General features: G+C 40.2%; 1 protein-coding gene across 6 annotated transcripts in view; it reads right to left on the bottom strand.

Annotated features, from left to right (window-relative positions):
• Positions 1-16,638, bottom strand: part of PLXNA4 (plexin A4) — an 821,522-nt gene that overhangs the window by 336,871 nt on the left and 468,013 nt on the right. For 5 of the 6 annotated variants that reach the window (XM_056573188.1, XM_056573183.1, XM_056573186.1 and 2 more), the window contains one exon: positions 7,933-8,033. In XM_056573188.1, coding sequence (XP_056429163.1) covers positions 7,933-8,033 — 101 coding nt within the window. Of the gene's footprint in view, positions 1-7,932; positions 8,034-15,317; positions 15,337-16,638 lie in introns of those variants that run through there. The other variant, XM_056573187.1, reaches the window with a different exon arrangement.

Genomic DNA, 16,638 nt, shown 5'->3' with positions numbered 1-16,638 from the left:
AGGCTTGAAAGCAGGTCTAAAAGATGTAACAGCTCCCTTTTACTGCTAAAAAGCACAGTTACTCTGTACAGGTTCAGGGACGGCCATAAATTGAGGCAATGGTTTGCACAGCTGGGAAGGCATCACCAAAAAACTCAGGCTCAACCAGTATTTTGGGGCCATTTGAGAGGTTGGGGTACATGTTAGCCATCTTAGGAGCATTGTAACAGCTAGGATGGCTTTTAATTCTCTGTAGCAGAATTCTAGCTAGATGTATGCTACCTTACTAGCGATGCCCCCAGGAACTCTTTTAAATCATATGTGTGTGTTTCATCTAATCTTTAGCTTCAGTTGTGCGGCATAAATCCACAGCTGGACCAATCTTTGAATGATATCTTGTCATGATAGTTCGGTAGAAAGAAATACAAGTTCCCCTTGCTTTCCTGCAAATGATAATTAAAGCATTTCATACAGTTAGGATTGTTTTTACATTTATCTTAATATTACCAAAGTATTCCTATGCACTAGGACAGTAATTTCTTGCCTGTGGGTGGCCACATGATGCCCTATGATTATTAAATGGTTCAGGTCAATAATGCACTTACCTAGAATGGAAGAGCTACCTACAGGCACTAAGCAGAAGTCTGACCAGCACAATATGATATGGGGGCCCTGGCTTTAGAACAGACTACCTTACTTACATCACCCAGATGCCCTTTCTTACCTCACTCTGCTCCCCAGGGTCAGCGGCTAATCATCCTTTTCTTCTAGAGCTTCTAACTATTACATGAATATGCACTGTTCTAGACTAGTGATGAGCGGCAGGGGCCATATTCGAATTTGCGATATTTCACGAATATATGGACGAATATTCATCCTATGTTTGCGAAATTTGCATATTAGATCCCTTTTTTTTCATGTGAAAATCGTAATGAAATTCTTATAGTGCTCATGCGCGATTTTATCTTTCAACTAACTAACACTATACCCTACACTAGAACCTATCTTCTATACTAACCTACCCTATCTAGCACTAACTATCACTTTTTTTTTTACACAGTACACATCTGTCAGGATCCGGGCTAGCGGCTGGTGATGACACTGGAGGTGGATCCCCTGTACCAGAGAGGTGATGACGCGGGCCGTACTGGGGAATCGGTTCTAAGCAGTTACTGGTGTTCACCAGAGCCCGCCGCAAAGCAGGATGGACTTGCTGCAACAGTAACTGCCAGGTCGTGTTCCCCAGTAGCGACTCGACCTCTCTGGCAGCTGAGACTGGCGCAGTACACAAGAATTAGACAGAGGCGAGGTCAGACGTAGCAGATGGTCAGGGCAGGCAGCGAGGTTCGTAGTCAGGGGCAACAGCAGAAGGTCTAGGTACACCGTCGCGCGCGTGCCCTAGGGAGCAGGACCGCGCGCGCCGGGAGGAAACAGACGGGGGTGAGAGGTAAGAGAGACGGGGCGCAATCCGAGGGCGGACACGAGCCGTGCCTCGGATCGCGTCCCCTCCGGGAACGAGAGAGCAGCGCTCGCGGTCAGCAATGCCGACCGGAGCGCTGCAGCCAGAGGAACGCCGTGAGCGCTCCGGGAAGGCAGTGGCACCCGGAGCGCTCGGCGTGACAACATCATTGTTGTGAGATGTAGTGTGAAGAAAAAAATAAGTAATATTTGTCAATACGAATATATAGCGCTATATTTTAAATATCTGTGAATTCGCAAAGTGCCGATATTCGCGGTAAAAAAATCGCATTTCGAATATTATAATATAATTCGCACTCAACACTATTCTAGACTATGGTTTTGCAGTGCGTCTTTCCCTTTTTTTTTCTCCCTTTCAGAGGTTATTCCATAAGCACACAGAAGGGCACCATCACTCTGACCCCATGGGACACTACTGAGAACTTTCTTGATTTATGCTTCTGACTTTGACATGGCAATAGCATCATTTTCTATTAACTACAATTTTGGTACACATTATTGAGCCCTATCCCTTGCTGTTCCAGGTGGTTTATCCATTGTATTTGCATTGTATATACATTTTTATTTCTTCCCCCCTAATTCCTTTGCTTTTGTAAACCCTTTTAAATGTACAAAAACTATATTCTTGTATAATAGCACAATAATGTAGAACCATGTAAATATGTATGTTGGCATGCATATGGTTTCTGCCTCCTTATCACACTCTCTTTAAACATTTTTCTTCCAAAAAACACATTATTGATTGCTCCTTTTTCCCAGCACCATTGCTCAGTATTTCTTATTCTTTCCTAGCCAGTCATAACCTTTGTGGTCAGGTTCAGTGATATACTTGTGTCATTGACGCTCACCTTGGTCTGCCAGTTGTATGTCTCATATAGGCAAAGCATCTACTTCATGCCAGCTAATGTTTAGACCTGGCAGTCTCCTGTAAATCCCAAGAGAATTTGGCAGCAGCCAAGTTCCACGATTCCATTTCACACTATCTAAATGATTTATCAGAGTCATTGTATGGGCCAGGATTCAGAACTGCTTTTTAAGGTCCTTAGAAGGGGCCTTCGGTTTGGCTAATCGTGATTATCTGTCATTTTTGCCCACATTAATAAAAGGAACAGCTTTGGCTGGAAACCTGCAGAAGACATGGAGTTACTTTGAATTAATGGACATGTACAGCACAGAGCTTTAGAGGGTGTATAGTCAATGCATCTGGAAGGATTAATCATGGAAAATAAAGGATTTGAGCCTGCTCGTGACTAAGCAATGTAATGAAAGCTGATTTTCTTTCCCTGAAAAGACGACAATGTCACAGTACATATTAGACGCTATAAAGAGAAAGGTGTTTTAGGAAGCATTGAAATGGGACTGGATTAAAAACCACATTATCAGAAAGGTTTCTTTCTTACTTTCTATTCAATAAATCATATTGTATGTTTTCATTCTAGTTTTGCCTCATTTTGCTAGGATATGACACATTCTCTATTTAGACTTTAGCCGGTCATAACAACCATGAAGTAGGGAGTAATAGATGTCCTTAAAGGAAATCTGTCAGCAGTATCACCCGTACTAAAGCTGTCTTTACAGTCTTGTAGTGCGGGTGATGCTGATCAAAACAATACTCATGGCATCCAGATTCGCCCAGCCATTCCGCCGCAATTCACCTTTTTCTTTTCATGCAAATGAGGGCATTGAAGCATGGGTGGAGCTCCGAACCGAGCTAGGGGCACGCTGACTTCATCTTCGCCGCGTGGGCATTCCTACTCATCAATATTTATAACCCCCCTCCCTGCTCTTGCACCACGTATTCGTGTACGGCGCATGCGCCGCTTCCCTCCCTGCTCTTGCGCCCCATGTCAGTGTACGGCACATTCGCCGTACACTAACACAGGGCGCAAGAGCAGTGAGGAGGGTTATGAATATTGATGAGCTGGGCAGTGTGCCCGCCCGGTGAAGATGACATCAGCATGCCCTTACCTTGGTTTGGAGCTCCGCCCATGCCCCCAAGGCCCTCATTTGCATAAAAAGAAAAAGGCAAATTGCGGCAGAAGGGCTGGGCAAATCTGGATGCCGTGAGTATCGTTTTGGTCAGCATCACCCGTGCTAAGAGCCTGTGTGACACCTTTAGTGCGGGTGATACTGCTGACAGATTTCCTTTAAACAGGTAACAGGCAACCTGTGTCTTTATTTGTCTTAAGAGATCACAAAACAGTCAAGTTCACTGTCCCATTGCTGGTAGAAGTTGAAGAAGGGTCTATAATTCTGCAGTGCGAGCTATGCATTATATAAGCTTTCTCAAAGTCCCCAAAAGGTTTGTTGAGGGGTCCCTCTGCTGGGAATCTGTGCAAACTGCTGTATCAACAGAAAAGGATAGGTGTGCTTAGATTTTTACCCATGCTTGTGGTCATCCAGAGCTGAGGGGTAGTTATTGGTGCTAACCATAAGCATTTGCTTACAGGGCAGACTGTAGGGGATGCTTAAGTCAGATAACCTCGCATTATTCCTTATTGTTCTATGATCATCTCCTATTTTTCAGCTTTTGAACATATCAGTGTACTAAAGTTATCATAGTAAAATATTATACAGTCCTATACAGGTATTTGAGCAGGTATACAAGTAAGAATCAAGTGGTATACAGTAGCTGCTTGATATTAATAAAACAAATATTCCGATATATATATATATATATATATATATATATATATATGCATTATATGTGAAAGCAGGTGAAATGAAATGATCTGCATTTTTCAGACAACTATATATAGATGTGTCATTACAGGGGGAACATGACATATGACTGAAACCAAATTTGGGACCTTAGAGATTTAGGAATGAAAGAAATAAATGTGTCCCTTCATACTCTTGTTCCTAAGTATAATGTACTATAAAGGAGTCGATACCTTCTGCTGTTTTCTTTCATTAGAGTCAGGTTTCCCATTGTAGAGTTAGGACAAGAGTAAGGTTGGTGAAAATCAATGACAGCTCCCTGGCATGGAGCCTTCACACAGAGAAGCCTGTATCACAGTTCAAATCAAAGCAGCACAGCCGTCACCAGAGTGCCCACCCTGTGCCCTCATCCTGCTGCAAAGGCACATAGCTGCAAATTAATCCAGCAGCCTCCTGGAACCAGGGAGCACAGATAGAAAAAGGAAGCTCATTGTACTTTGCAGTGGGAAAGATAATAGATTTAAGATTAAGATTTACTTTTTCCTCTTCTTGTGTTTCAGATGAAGGATTTTATGTAGCAATAGAAAATCCTGATTCAGTAGTTTACTTAGGTGTCTTTATTCCAGACGTGTATTCACACATTGACATATAGAACCATCTCTCAATGATGTACCGTACTCATCTTATGTTGTGCTCATAGAAGCCCTTGCTAACCATAAGATCATCGGTCTTGAGACCCCTTAGTTTAGTGCATCTTTCAGATACTTTATTTAAGAGCGTACTGCAACCGCTACATGGAGGTTAATATCCCATAGAGCTGCTGTTAACAGTCTTTGCAGCCTTTTGACTGAATTAATCTATTTTCTATAGTCCATGAAAACATGCTAAGTCAAAAAAAGATAAATATGGGGTTTGGGTTATATAAGGTAATTACTTAATATTCCGACTTTTAGTTTTAAATGGGTATTCCCATCTCCCCTAATGGCTTCCCTGCCCACTGGCATATACTTGGCTCCCAGAGGTGGCTGGGACGCTGAACACAGACAATGTGAGTTCTGCAATTTGCGTAAATCCTATTGACCAATCCCAAAGGAAATGTGCAAACAGTGTATCCCGGGAGCTATATAGTTATGTAAACAGCTATATGCACAAATCCTGTTAATATCAGTGGGAGTTTATGTTAATGTGTCACCTAGATTTTTTCACGGCTTAGAACCAGACAGTTATACATGTTATTTTTATTTTATTTATATATTTGTTTATTTTCTGATTGTAATTTTTTATTAACGTTTTTACTTATTTTATAATAGGGCTTTGCAAGAGCTTGTATTCTGTTAACAGCATTTAGAGACTTGCTTTACAGCAGAAAAAAAGTGACCATATGAGACAATTGTCTGGGGCTAACTCATGAGAGAGTTTTATAAGCATGCTCTTTGACCTGTGCAAAGGTCAATGTGCAGGGAGGGGGAGGTGAACTGTGACTATTACCTATTGTTAGAGGCCTGATCCTGTCTTATCTATATACTGGTTTATGTTTATTGTAATACCACATGTGACTGCTAAATTGTTTTCTCTACCAAACAAGAAGTATCACAATATTTTTTGAATAAAAACTGCAAGATTTTTGAAAATCTTACAAAGTAGAATTGGTGGCACAAAAAATAAGCCATCATATGAGTCTGTAGGTGTAAAATTGAAAGGGTTATTATTTTTAAAAGGTGAGGAGGAAAAAATGAAAGTGCAAAAACTGAAAAACACTGAGTGCCCAAGGGGTTAGCGGTGCTTGTCTCCTGATCTCAGGGCAATCTTGTAGACTAACACAATCATAGGATGTTTTTGAAGTCCTACCCAAATTCTATGGGTCTTCCTGAAATTAGAAATCGAAGCAAGTCTCAGGCTATGAGATTGCCTGGGAGCTTTGAACATATCCTGCCACTGTAGATCAGTAGACAGGCACCATTTCAACAAAAAGTTATTTTCTTTAAACCCATGGTTGAATAAATTGTAACTGTCTATATAACAGCATTTTATTTTGTTTGTTTGTTTGTTTTAATTAGACAACCCCTGATTTTATATCAATTATCTTATAATTAGGTAACGACTTGGAAAAAATGTTTTCAAAATCAGTGTAATATTAAAATACCGGTACATTGTTCTTAAGAAACAATTCAGCACATCATTTAAGCAAGTTCTGACAGGTTGCATAAAGCAAAGTATTGTATGTCACTACAGACTGGATCATGAATCAGGCGGATGAAAAAAATAAACAGTTTTTTGCATAACATCCTGAGATGGGAATGTATCTTTGATTGGTATACTCTTCTGGTATTGACAAGCTAATTGTAATGACCTTCTTATGTCAGCTCTTAATACGCCTGGAGCTCTACAGGTAGAAGTTTTCAATACACTATCATTCCATCTGGGTGAACACATTGTTTATCTATTTAGAACTATTCCGGATCTCAGACATGGAAACAATTTAGTAAAGAATGCAATATGCTTGAATGTAATTGTTAATTCAATTCATATGTATGTTGATAAGATAAACTGAGAATTGCATTTAACAATATTGCAATTGTCAGTGGTAAAGTGCAATACATATAGAATATACTTCACCAGTAATTACAGTAAATGTTATGCATTTTAACTATATAGATAGATACTGTACTGTACATATAGACACATATTCACTTTCTTGAATTTATTTTGTAATATAGTTTAAATGTTGAAAAAAGACAACGGCCCATCGGACCTAACCTATAATCCTAACATAAGAAGCCATGACAATGGCAAAAATGAAGCGGGTGCCTATTGCCGACTCTAAACACACTGTTTTAGGTGTGCTGCCATGTCCTGGCACTGAATGGCTCTTCTCTGCGTTACAGCCATGCTGCATAGTTATCTGTCAAAATTTATTATGTCTGCCCACAGTCTGTGACATATTTATTTTCTCTTCATGTCTTCCCTCCAATATGGCCACTTCCCCTGCAGACGTTCTCTTTAGGAGACTGGAAAAGCTGGGTTACCGCCAGTGGGGGGGAGCTGTGATGGCCACCAACAGGGTATAGGGAGACACATTACAATGTTTACCTTAACAAGAGCCCTCTATAGGGACTTTAAAAAAAAGTGTAAATAAAATATTTACACAAAAATAATGTTTGTTCTTTTTGTTTTTTAAATAAATAAATAAAGACCCCCCCCCCCCCCCTAATAAAAATCCAAATCACTCCCTTTTTACAATTTTGCTTCTAAAAAAGTATAGGTATTTGATATTGGTGAGTCTTAAAAGAAAATAGTATTAGTGCATTCTTAAACTAATGGTTGCGTGACTGTATCCATCTTGATAACATTTGTAGAAATGTCTGATCCCAATGGAGAAATCTTTAAGGAAACAGTTGTTTGCACCGTTCAAATACAATACAATGACATATCTAAAGCAGTAATAGATTGCTGCACTCACCGCAAATGTAGCTATTCTGTAGTCTGCGAGGGGCAGATCAAACACAACGAGAAGAGGGAGGCGGACAGCATGGGGCGCTCATGAGCACCCCACGGTGTCCGCCTCCCTGTCCTTGTTGTGTTTGTGACGGGCCTCACAGACTATGGAATAGCTACATTTGCGATGAGTGCAGGAATCCATTTCTGCTTTCGATATTTCATTGCTACATGTCTAGTGATTATCCATGCACCTCCGCAGTGCCATACAGTGCCATACTTTTATTTGCATAACTGGTGCCGCTTAATGTTTTATTTTTCTTTAGATGTCTGCCAATAAGATACAATATAAGATCTTCAGGTTAGCCTGACACTTACGTGTTATGAAGCACACACCAGCCGCAGTGGGGATCTCCAGAGCCAAGGCAATCGCTGCATGTGGTGTACTGACCACAAGACTCCACAGGGACTCTAGTAAGCTGCAGAATAAGAGGGAGAAATGAGTCACGAGAATACATTGATGCATGAAAAGTTTAGTTATGTTCAATAATTACATATAATACATGTACAAAATCTAGCTGGGTTCAGTAATCTATGATTTATACAATATAGTTAAAGTAGTGTTCCAACTTATAACACTTATCTCCTATTTACAGGATAGAGGATAAGTGTCTAATCGCTATCTGGAACATCTCCATAGGCAATGAATGGAGCAACAGTGTACATGGCTGACCCTCTGCTCCACTCCAAGGTGAGAACCCCATTCTTCAGATTGCAGGGAGTGCCAGTGGTCAGAATATAACACTCCCCCAAGCCCCCCCCCAACCTGATCGGACACTAATGCTGTGTTCGTGCCTCCCCACCTCTCCCATAGAGCTGTATTGAGGGGGGCATGTCCTTAGTGAGCCCGATGCTACGCACATTAAATGTAAATAATGTTGATGATGAGGATGACAATCACATTTGTCATCATCATCATCATCATCACATCCCTTACTAATATTAAGACACATCATTCAAAAAGAATGTTACTATTATGTTTCCAGTAACCTGACTATAGGATGTAATGCATATATAATATTGTATAGTATATGTCGGTTAAGCGATCTGTATTTGTGATATTCTCCTCACACATCTCTAATAACCAGTAATTGAACAGCAAAGTACAAGTCAGTACTGCGGCCACATTCCATATCTTTCATACTATGCCTGTCTCTCCCTATCTCTTTTACTTGAGACTAAATAATAGATGAGATTTGTGAACGACAAGTGAGAAGGCATTTTCAGGTCCCACCTTGTGCTGAAAGCAGATAGCAGGCTTTACCCACCGCCTCCGTATTGGGCTGATCTTATTACCATTACTTGGGTCTGTCTGTCTGTGTTGATTAGATTCCCTTTGGCTGAAGGCCTAGATACAATGTGGGGGATACACTGTGATCTCACATCTCGCTGTTTCTCAGCAAAATCTAATCTATGAGGAACATTTCCTTAATCAATAGTAACTTGGTTTTGGATCTGCTCTTCTTCACCATGTTTGCATCTATGCTTTTATTCAAGCAACATATCATCTGCTTTTAATGTTTAATAGGATAAACAATACTGTATCTTTTTTAATCATTCTATTCTTGGTTTTATTCCAAGTGACTGTAGATTTTATTTTAATGAACATTAGGTGACCATAGGCAGAACTATCTCTCCACCATTTGATCAGTGTTAATATATTTTCCACTGGTCTTTACCGAAATCCGTACACGTTGCTGAAAGGCACAGTAACCCTGTAGATGTAGATACATTGATTTACCATTAATTACAGCAGATTTGTTCTAAATAATGATGAAGCACAAGGATACTGCATGCGTTCACCACCCATGATGACTGCGACTCAACCACTATGCACCCTAATGTCACTAAAGTCATCACCGTGGCAATTCTCTATGGCAAATATCCTGCAATACTGTGTTAATAAAAATAAACGAAATACATGTTTTGGTGAGAACACACTGGATAATCCTAGGTGCTGCAAGGACCCAGAAGCAAAGGCATAAATTGACGCTACTGGGCCAAAATTTTAATCTATAACGGGGATCACCAAAATCCTATAATTCTGTTGTCTGGCAGATGGGCCTTTGGGCACCCTTAGGCCTCAATGGCCGGTAGTTACAGTAACCTCTGTTCCCTCTACAGTTAAAGGGGTACTCTGGTGGAAAACATTTTTTTTTTAAATCAACTGGTGCCAGAAAGTTAAACAGATTTGTAAATTACTTCTATTAAAAAATCTTTACCCTTCCAGTACTTTTAAGCATCTGTATGCTACAGAGGAAATGATTTTCTTTTGTAATTTCTTGTTTGTCTTGTCCACAGTGCTCTCTGCTGATACCTTATGCCCGCATCAGGAACTGTTTAGAGAAGCATAGGTTTGCTATGGGGATTTTCCCCTGCTCTGGACAGTTCCTGATACAGCATCAGGTGTGAGCAGAGAGCACTGTGGACAAGAAAAAAAAAAAAAAAAAAAAGAATAGAATTTCCTCTGTAGCATACAGCTGCTATAAAGTACTGGAAGGGTAAAGATTTTTTTTAATAGAAGTAATTTACAAATCTGTTTAACTTTCTGGCACCAGTTGATTTAAAAAAAAATGTTTTCCACCGGAGTACCCCTTTAAGCAGTTGTCAAGCAGTATTAGCACCAATAACAAGGCTAGAGGTAGGTGGAAGGTGTTTATTTATTTTATTTTTTTTTAAAGACTAAATGCATCTACAGCAAAAAATAAATAAATAAAATGATAAAAAAGCACCACTAATATGGACAGAGGATATCAGGTCAGCTATTTGGGTTTTCTTACAAGCCAGTATGGTATGGTTAGGTAATACTTCTAGAGACTACTGTCTAAAGTCCTCCAGTCTTATTGACTTTGTGACCTTACTGAAGATCAGAACAGAGCTGAGACTATTTCTGGATATACAATATAAAAATGTAACTTTGTTTCAAAAGGAGCCATTTTTTAGAATTCTGTTTGACTAAAAGATATGTTTGGTTTTCAGGACTTATAGTGTTCCTGTCATTAAAAAAAAAGACACTCCATCTATCACTAGAAGGAGAGGGCACGGCTGTGCATTTTATTCCCTGGGATGCAATCTCCATCCAGCTGGACTAGACAGGCTCAATTATAAGTCTATGGAACCCGTCTAGTGAAACTGGACAGAGATTGCAGTGAGCTCTCTAGTGTGTCTCCTTCTAATGATCAGTGGAGGGCTAAACACCCAGTAGAAAGGAAAAACGAAACCAGCACATTGGAGTAAAAACTCCAGGCTTATTTTATTTCATTTCAAATCATACAGGACAGCGCATCACAGTGTATCCTATTGTTTCACACGTTCCGAGCGCATGTGTGCTTTGGATCACAGTTAGTGTTAGGTGTGATCACCACCAGAGAATCTAAACAGCTGTATGTGGACAAGCCAGTAATGCTTCCCAAAACCCATAAGGAAGTCCTCCCTCCCCCATGAGGCCCTAATTTAATATAGACGTACCTCCTTTCATAGCAGCCCCTCCCCCATATAACCCCCCCTCATATAGGCATTCCTCCCTAATGTAGCTGTTCCCCCTAATGTAGCTGTTCCCCCTAATGTAGCTGTTCCCCCCTCATATAGCCACCACCCCCCATATAGCCGTTCCCCCCTCATATGAGCCATATAGTAATTCCCCTACTTTCATACCATGAAATATGGGGGATGGCTATATGAAATAGGGGGGATTAGACATGAAATGGGGGAGAGATTTCACCATTTCTTTATTATATCACAATTGCATACTGAAATCTCAATATTTATCTCCATAATCGCAATCACACATTTTCCCCATATTGTGCAGCCCTACTAAAAATCATCAATCTTATGAAGAACTAGCTCCTTTATTTCATGTTCTCTACCTCCTATAGCTGTTGCTCATGCCAGATCTAGGACCACTGTAGTGATTATAACATTTCTTTACTTAGATCCTAACCAGCTGCACAATGATGGGGGTATTTTTGCCCCTGCGAGCTAGTAGGACAGACAGAATTTTGTTTAAAAATGTTTTAATAAACCAATAATTTTTCAGTTAACCTGATAACCCCCTCACCGCCCCAAGAGGTTGTGTGTTTTTTTTTTCATCTAGTGCTCCTTGTGTCAATGAAGTCTGATTTAAACCTCCCTCTATCTTTGTGCCAGGACATGGATGTTGATATTAGGGGGCCTAAGGCATTTAAAGTGAACATGAATCTCACTAGGCCCATGAAGACGGAGTGGAAGAAGCCTGAGAAGGGTCCTGTACCAATCAAAAGATCCGAGTTTTAGGAAGATTAGCTTAGTCTTTGTGGTCCTCCCCCAAGATTGACATGGAAATTGTCAAGCTTTCTACGCACACTGTGATGCCTGTTGATGACAGATCTAACTTGCAGGACCTGATGGACAGGTATACAGAGTGTATGTTATGATGGAATTATTTTGCTGCTTCAGCCTCTGTTGCAACTGCTTCCTGAGGTCACCAATTTCCTGAGCAAATATCTCCAAATGGTCCAGAATGACATTGACTCTGGAGTGTCTTGAAATTACATCTTGACAAACTGGTCAAGTCCATTAGTCACGCAGCAGATTTCCATTGTGATGCTGCTCTCCATCATCTCAGGCTAGCAGCGAACTCCATGACAATTTCCTCGGCTAGCCGTCACCTTCTGTCGCTCAACAGTACCCCTTTATAGATGGTCTATGGATTTGTAGATGGTTGGCTCAATGGATTTCACCTGCAAGTCAGAAGGCTTTGCCGACCTTTGCGGTTCCTAAAGTAGTATTGCATAGCAGCCATTTAGATATATTGTCATCTGTATATTTACAAAGAAGGCTTAGCGCAACCAGAATGGGAGTTGCCATAATAAGTTGCCTCTCTTTTTTGATTCTAAGGACAGAGATTTTCTTCACGTGACAATTCCTTTTAATGGAAGTGCTATGTATAGTATGTACACTTACTCAACATCAATACAAGATAAGCAAATAATGCAAATTGTTTGCAAATGTATTTAATATGTGTGACATAAATGACGTAATGCTGAATCCAAGTTATAAAGCTGCATTATTATGTAACATATGAGTTATAGATTATTACATTTTGATAAGATTGTATTTTCATTGGAGGGCAATGACTGCTCATGGACTTAAGAGTTGTATATATAAAGTTTATTGGCCAATTCAAAGAGAATTTCATTCAAATATATACCAGTCAATGTGAATAGATAAATAGCATACAGAATATAATCCCCATGGGTTTTAACTGAACAAAGTGTTTTTTTTTCTGTTGAGTTATACAGTACTCCCACTCTACTCTCTTACTTGTGAGAGCATCTCACTCCTGGAGTTATGTTCCGCTATACAGCAGGTCTTTTAGCTGGGGGAAAACTAGGGTGAACAGCTGCAATTTTCTTTTCAACACTCCTACAAAGAATGTTTTCTTTTCTTGAAAAGGCATATGAGAATTTGTAAAGTAGAAAAATAACCTAAAGATATTATGTTCTACAAATGGCAATATAATAATAATAATGCATTAAATGGTATTGAGGCCCATTGTAAGAAACATTTTGTGAACATTTTAAATAGGTTTAATTAATATGGCTGTCAGGTTATATAATATGCAGTCTAACATGCTTTCACTAGAACCCCGAGAGGTAGTGGTGGTGGGGTAGCCTGTTATGTGTGAAATCAACATTATAGGCTCACGGATCAATTTGCTATTCTCATTTTCATTGCAATTACTACAAGTTACTTTTATATAAATCAATGCACGCAATTGTACGAGATGCTGCAGTATTAAATCTGTTAACAAAATGGCCAGCTTGGGAAATGCACATACATACATACATATGGTGGCCCAGCACATGCGCTGTCATCCTGTACACCTATCCGTGCTGTGTGGCAGCCTCCATTTCAGTATTCTCCTGGGTTCACATCCCTCCTATGGACTGTGAAGTGTTAATAAGTTCTTATGTTATATGCTGGTTAATCTTTTGAGGCATTTGTCTCATTAAATATTGTTGCTAAGACCTACGTTACCAAGGAAGGTGCAATGTGAACAGGTGACTTGTTGGTGACATCTCTAAATTGCTACCATATATACAAGGAAAGAGCTAGCCTAGTCAGTTGAGTGGAGAGTTCAGTTGTTAGCTGAGGTACAGTCAAGTGAAGACCTGAGCAGTTGTCTGGTGTTCCTGAGGAAGTCCAAGGCCTAACCACGCAGCCACTACCGGTAACCCCTGCAGGTGAAAGTCCAAGCCTGGCAGTAAGCATAAATACAGGGGACCAGTCTAGTCAAAATAATCAAATCTGTCAATTCCCAAAAGTCAGCGTGGGTTGCACAATTCAGTCCAAGTCTACTACAAGTCCCAGCGAGCCAACAAGCTCTCTTAAGTTCAATGAGCATCTCCTTGTACCTAGCCTGAGCTGTAAAGACTTTAACATCTGTCTGCCTCAGTAAAGTGCTGTTGTTCTGTAACCTTGCACAGGAGTGATTATTTGCCCCACGCCTGGCCCAGGAACCAGCGGCCATACCTCGGGTGGTGTAAAGGATAACCACGCCCTGGCGTCACAAACACAAAGAGTTAATGCCATCTGCCCTAAGGGTTAACAACATCTGCCCTTCCAACACCCTCACCCATGTATAATGCAGTACGATTTTTTATTTTATTTTGCAGGGTTCACTTGTGTGCAGTTTCACCAGTAGTTTAATGTAGTTCAGTAACATGGTGGTGTGGAATTACCACACTGTTTACCACACTACTGAAAAAGCAATGCAGAGTGGTTAAGGTAGGAAACCATGTAGATTAGGCAGGCGGCCAACAAAATGGGCAGGGGACCATATCAGTGTATATATTAAAGACCTGATGGTGTGAAGGGCAGATAATGCTATAGCAAAAACACTGAGCTGCTGAAGACAGCTGAATTTGTGGCACAGAGAGTCAGTATTGTTGGACACTGAGCTGCTACAAGTGACTAGTGTGCCAATATGTCTGACAGAGGGTTATTCCTGCTGGCCATGACCAGTCACCGTGAAAGAGCTGTCTGGACTGCAATAACCAAATTGGGCCACGGTGGGCAGCTTCATGGGATAAGTTCCTACTAAAGCAGGACTGCTGTTAGGGGTAGGAAAAGAAGTAGCAATTACGATAATTGAGGATATTTACCAATGAGTCTGATGACAAAAACTGCCTTTGTTTCCCATGACAACCAATCAGAGTTCACTTTCATTTTACCAGAGCAGTCTGAAAATGAAATCTGTGCTGTGATTGGTTGTTGTGGGAAAATCAGACACAAGTGTGCCTTAAATACATTGATAAATCTGGGCCTTATTTATAGCATTTTAGCAATCCTCAGTCAGGCCATAAACGTATATTGGCCCAGAGTGAAAAATGTCCAATTTGCCAATAAAAACCAATCACAGCCCAGCATTCATGTCTTACCTAGCTCAAGTAAAGTGAAAGCTGAGCTGTGATTGGTTGTTATGATTAAAACCAGACACATTTCCTCTCAAACTGATAAATCTGCACCTATGAGTGCCTCACAACTCTAAGGAAACCATCCGCCTCTTCATATCGTGTTGCTAAGAACTGTGCCTCCCTGTAAAAATGGAAGATTGTGTCTTGTAAATATTGTTAAAACTAACAAGCTTAAAGGGGTTATGAAGCTTTTAACATTAAAAAGTTCAAAAACTCTGCAACAACAACAAAGTAAAGGTTATTCACATATCTTATCCAGTATTGATCTCCCTCTACAAGCTCCCATCGGTGTGCCAGGCTCTCTTGACAAGTGGATAATCAATGGCCGCAGCGTTTATGCTCTGTACTACTCCTAGCTTCGCTGATCAGTGAAAGGAGCCAGATGCCAGGTGTATGGAATATGATCTATGTGGTCACTGATTGGCTGCAGCAGTCATGTGTCATCAGCTTGTCAAGAAAGACTGGGGTGCCAATTGGAGCTTGTACTGGGGATCACCGTTTGACAGGACAAACCATTGTTTGTTGTTTTGCAGCATATTGGTGCATTTTTTTTATATTGTTAAAAGCTGGATTAACCCTTTTATATACTCTGTAGGAGTCCAGTATCCAGTACATGTGCTGAGCAAGTTAACTGAACGATGTGGTTTCTTTTAGCTCGCTATACCTTCCCTTTATTTTTAAATCCACATTAATTTCTTACGTGGATTGTCCACTGATCTGTGGAAAGTTTTAACTCCAAATCTTCTACAAAACCTAATTGTTTTTGATTGTGTTGTGCATTATCTGAAATAAATAAATACATTTTTTTTAACAATAATACACTCATCTACCTTTGCCACTCATGCTTCCTTTGTCCCCAGCTGGCCTCTGTGTACCCAGATTATTACAAGGTGGACTGCTATAGTCAATCAAAGGCAGCAGCAGTCACATCTGTTGGTGCCTTATTGCTGAAGGCTGGTTGATCAGTAGCAAGCAAGCAGAGAAGCATTGTCATGAAGGCACCAGGGAAGGTAAACATAGTAATTTTATTTATTTATTTTGATTTTTTTATATACTGTTTTTACAAAGGAATGCTGAAACACAAATCCATGCTGAAATCCATACCATGTGTATTGTATTGTACCATGTGGTATGTATTTCACAGCGGATAGTTGCTGCAGCTATGCTGTTATGTGTCAAACTATCCAACCACCTCTCTGTAGGTAGTTTCTAGTGGTTTAGGTTTATTATGTGGTTTACCATATAGTATTCTGATATACTAAGGCTGGGTTCACATATGTCCGGTGCCCTGCTCAGCCTAAAACTTGCCGCAACTGATGCCACAACTAATAATAAAAGCGCATCAGTTGTTCAGCAACCGGTGATCATTAACCCCTTAAGGACGTAGCCCATTTGGGCCTTAAGGACACAGACAATTTTATTTTTACGTTTTTGTTTTTTCTCCTCGCCTTCAAAAGATCATAACTCTTTTATATTTTCATCCACAGACTAGTGTGAGGGCTTGTTTTTTGCATGACCAGTTGTCCGTTGTTATGCCATCACTCACTTTACCATTAAATGTATAGTG

The sequence above is a fragment of the Hyla sarda genome, chromosome 4, assembly GCF_029499605.1.
Source record: "Hyla sarda isolate aHylSar1 chromosome 4, aHylSar1.hap1, whole genome shotgun sequence".
Lineage (NCBI taxonomy): Eukaryota > Metazoa > Chordata > Amphibia > Anura > Hylidae > Hyla > Hyla sarda.
The sequence above is the reverse complement of the archived record's forward strand: the minus strand, read 5'-3'. Positions and strand labels throughout refer to the sequence as shown.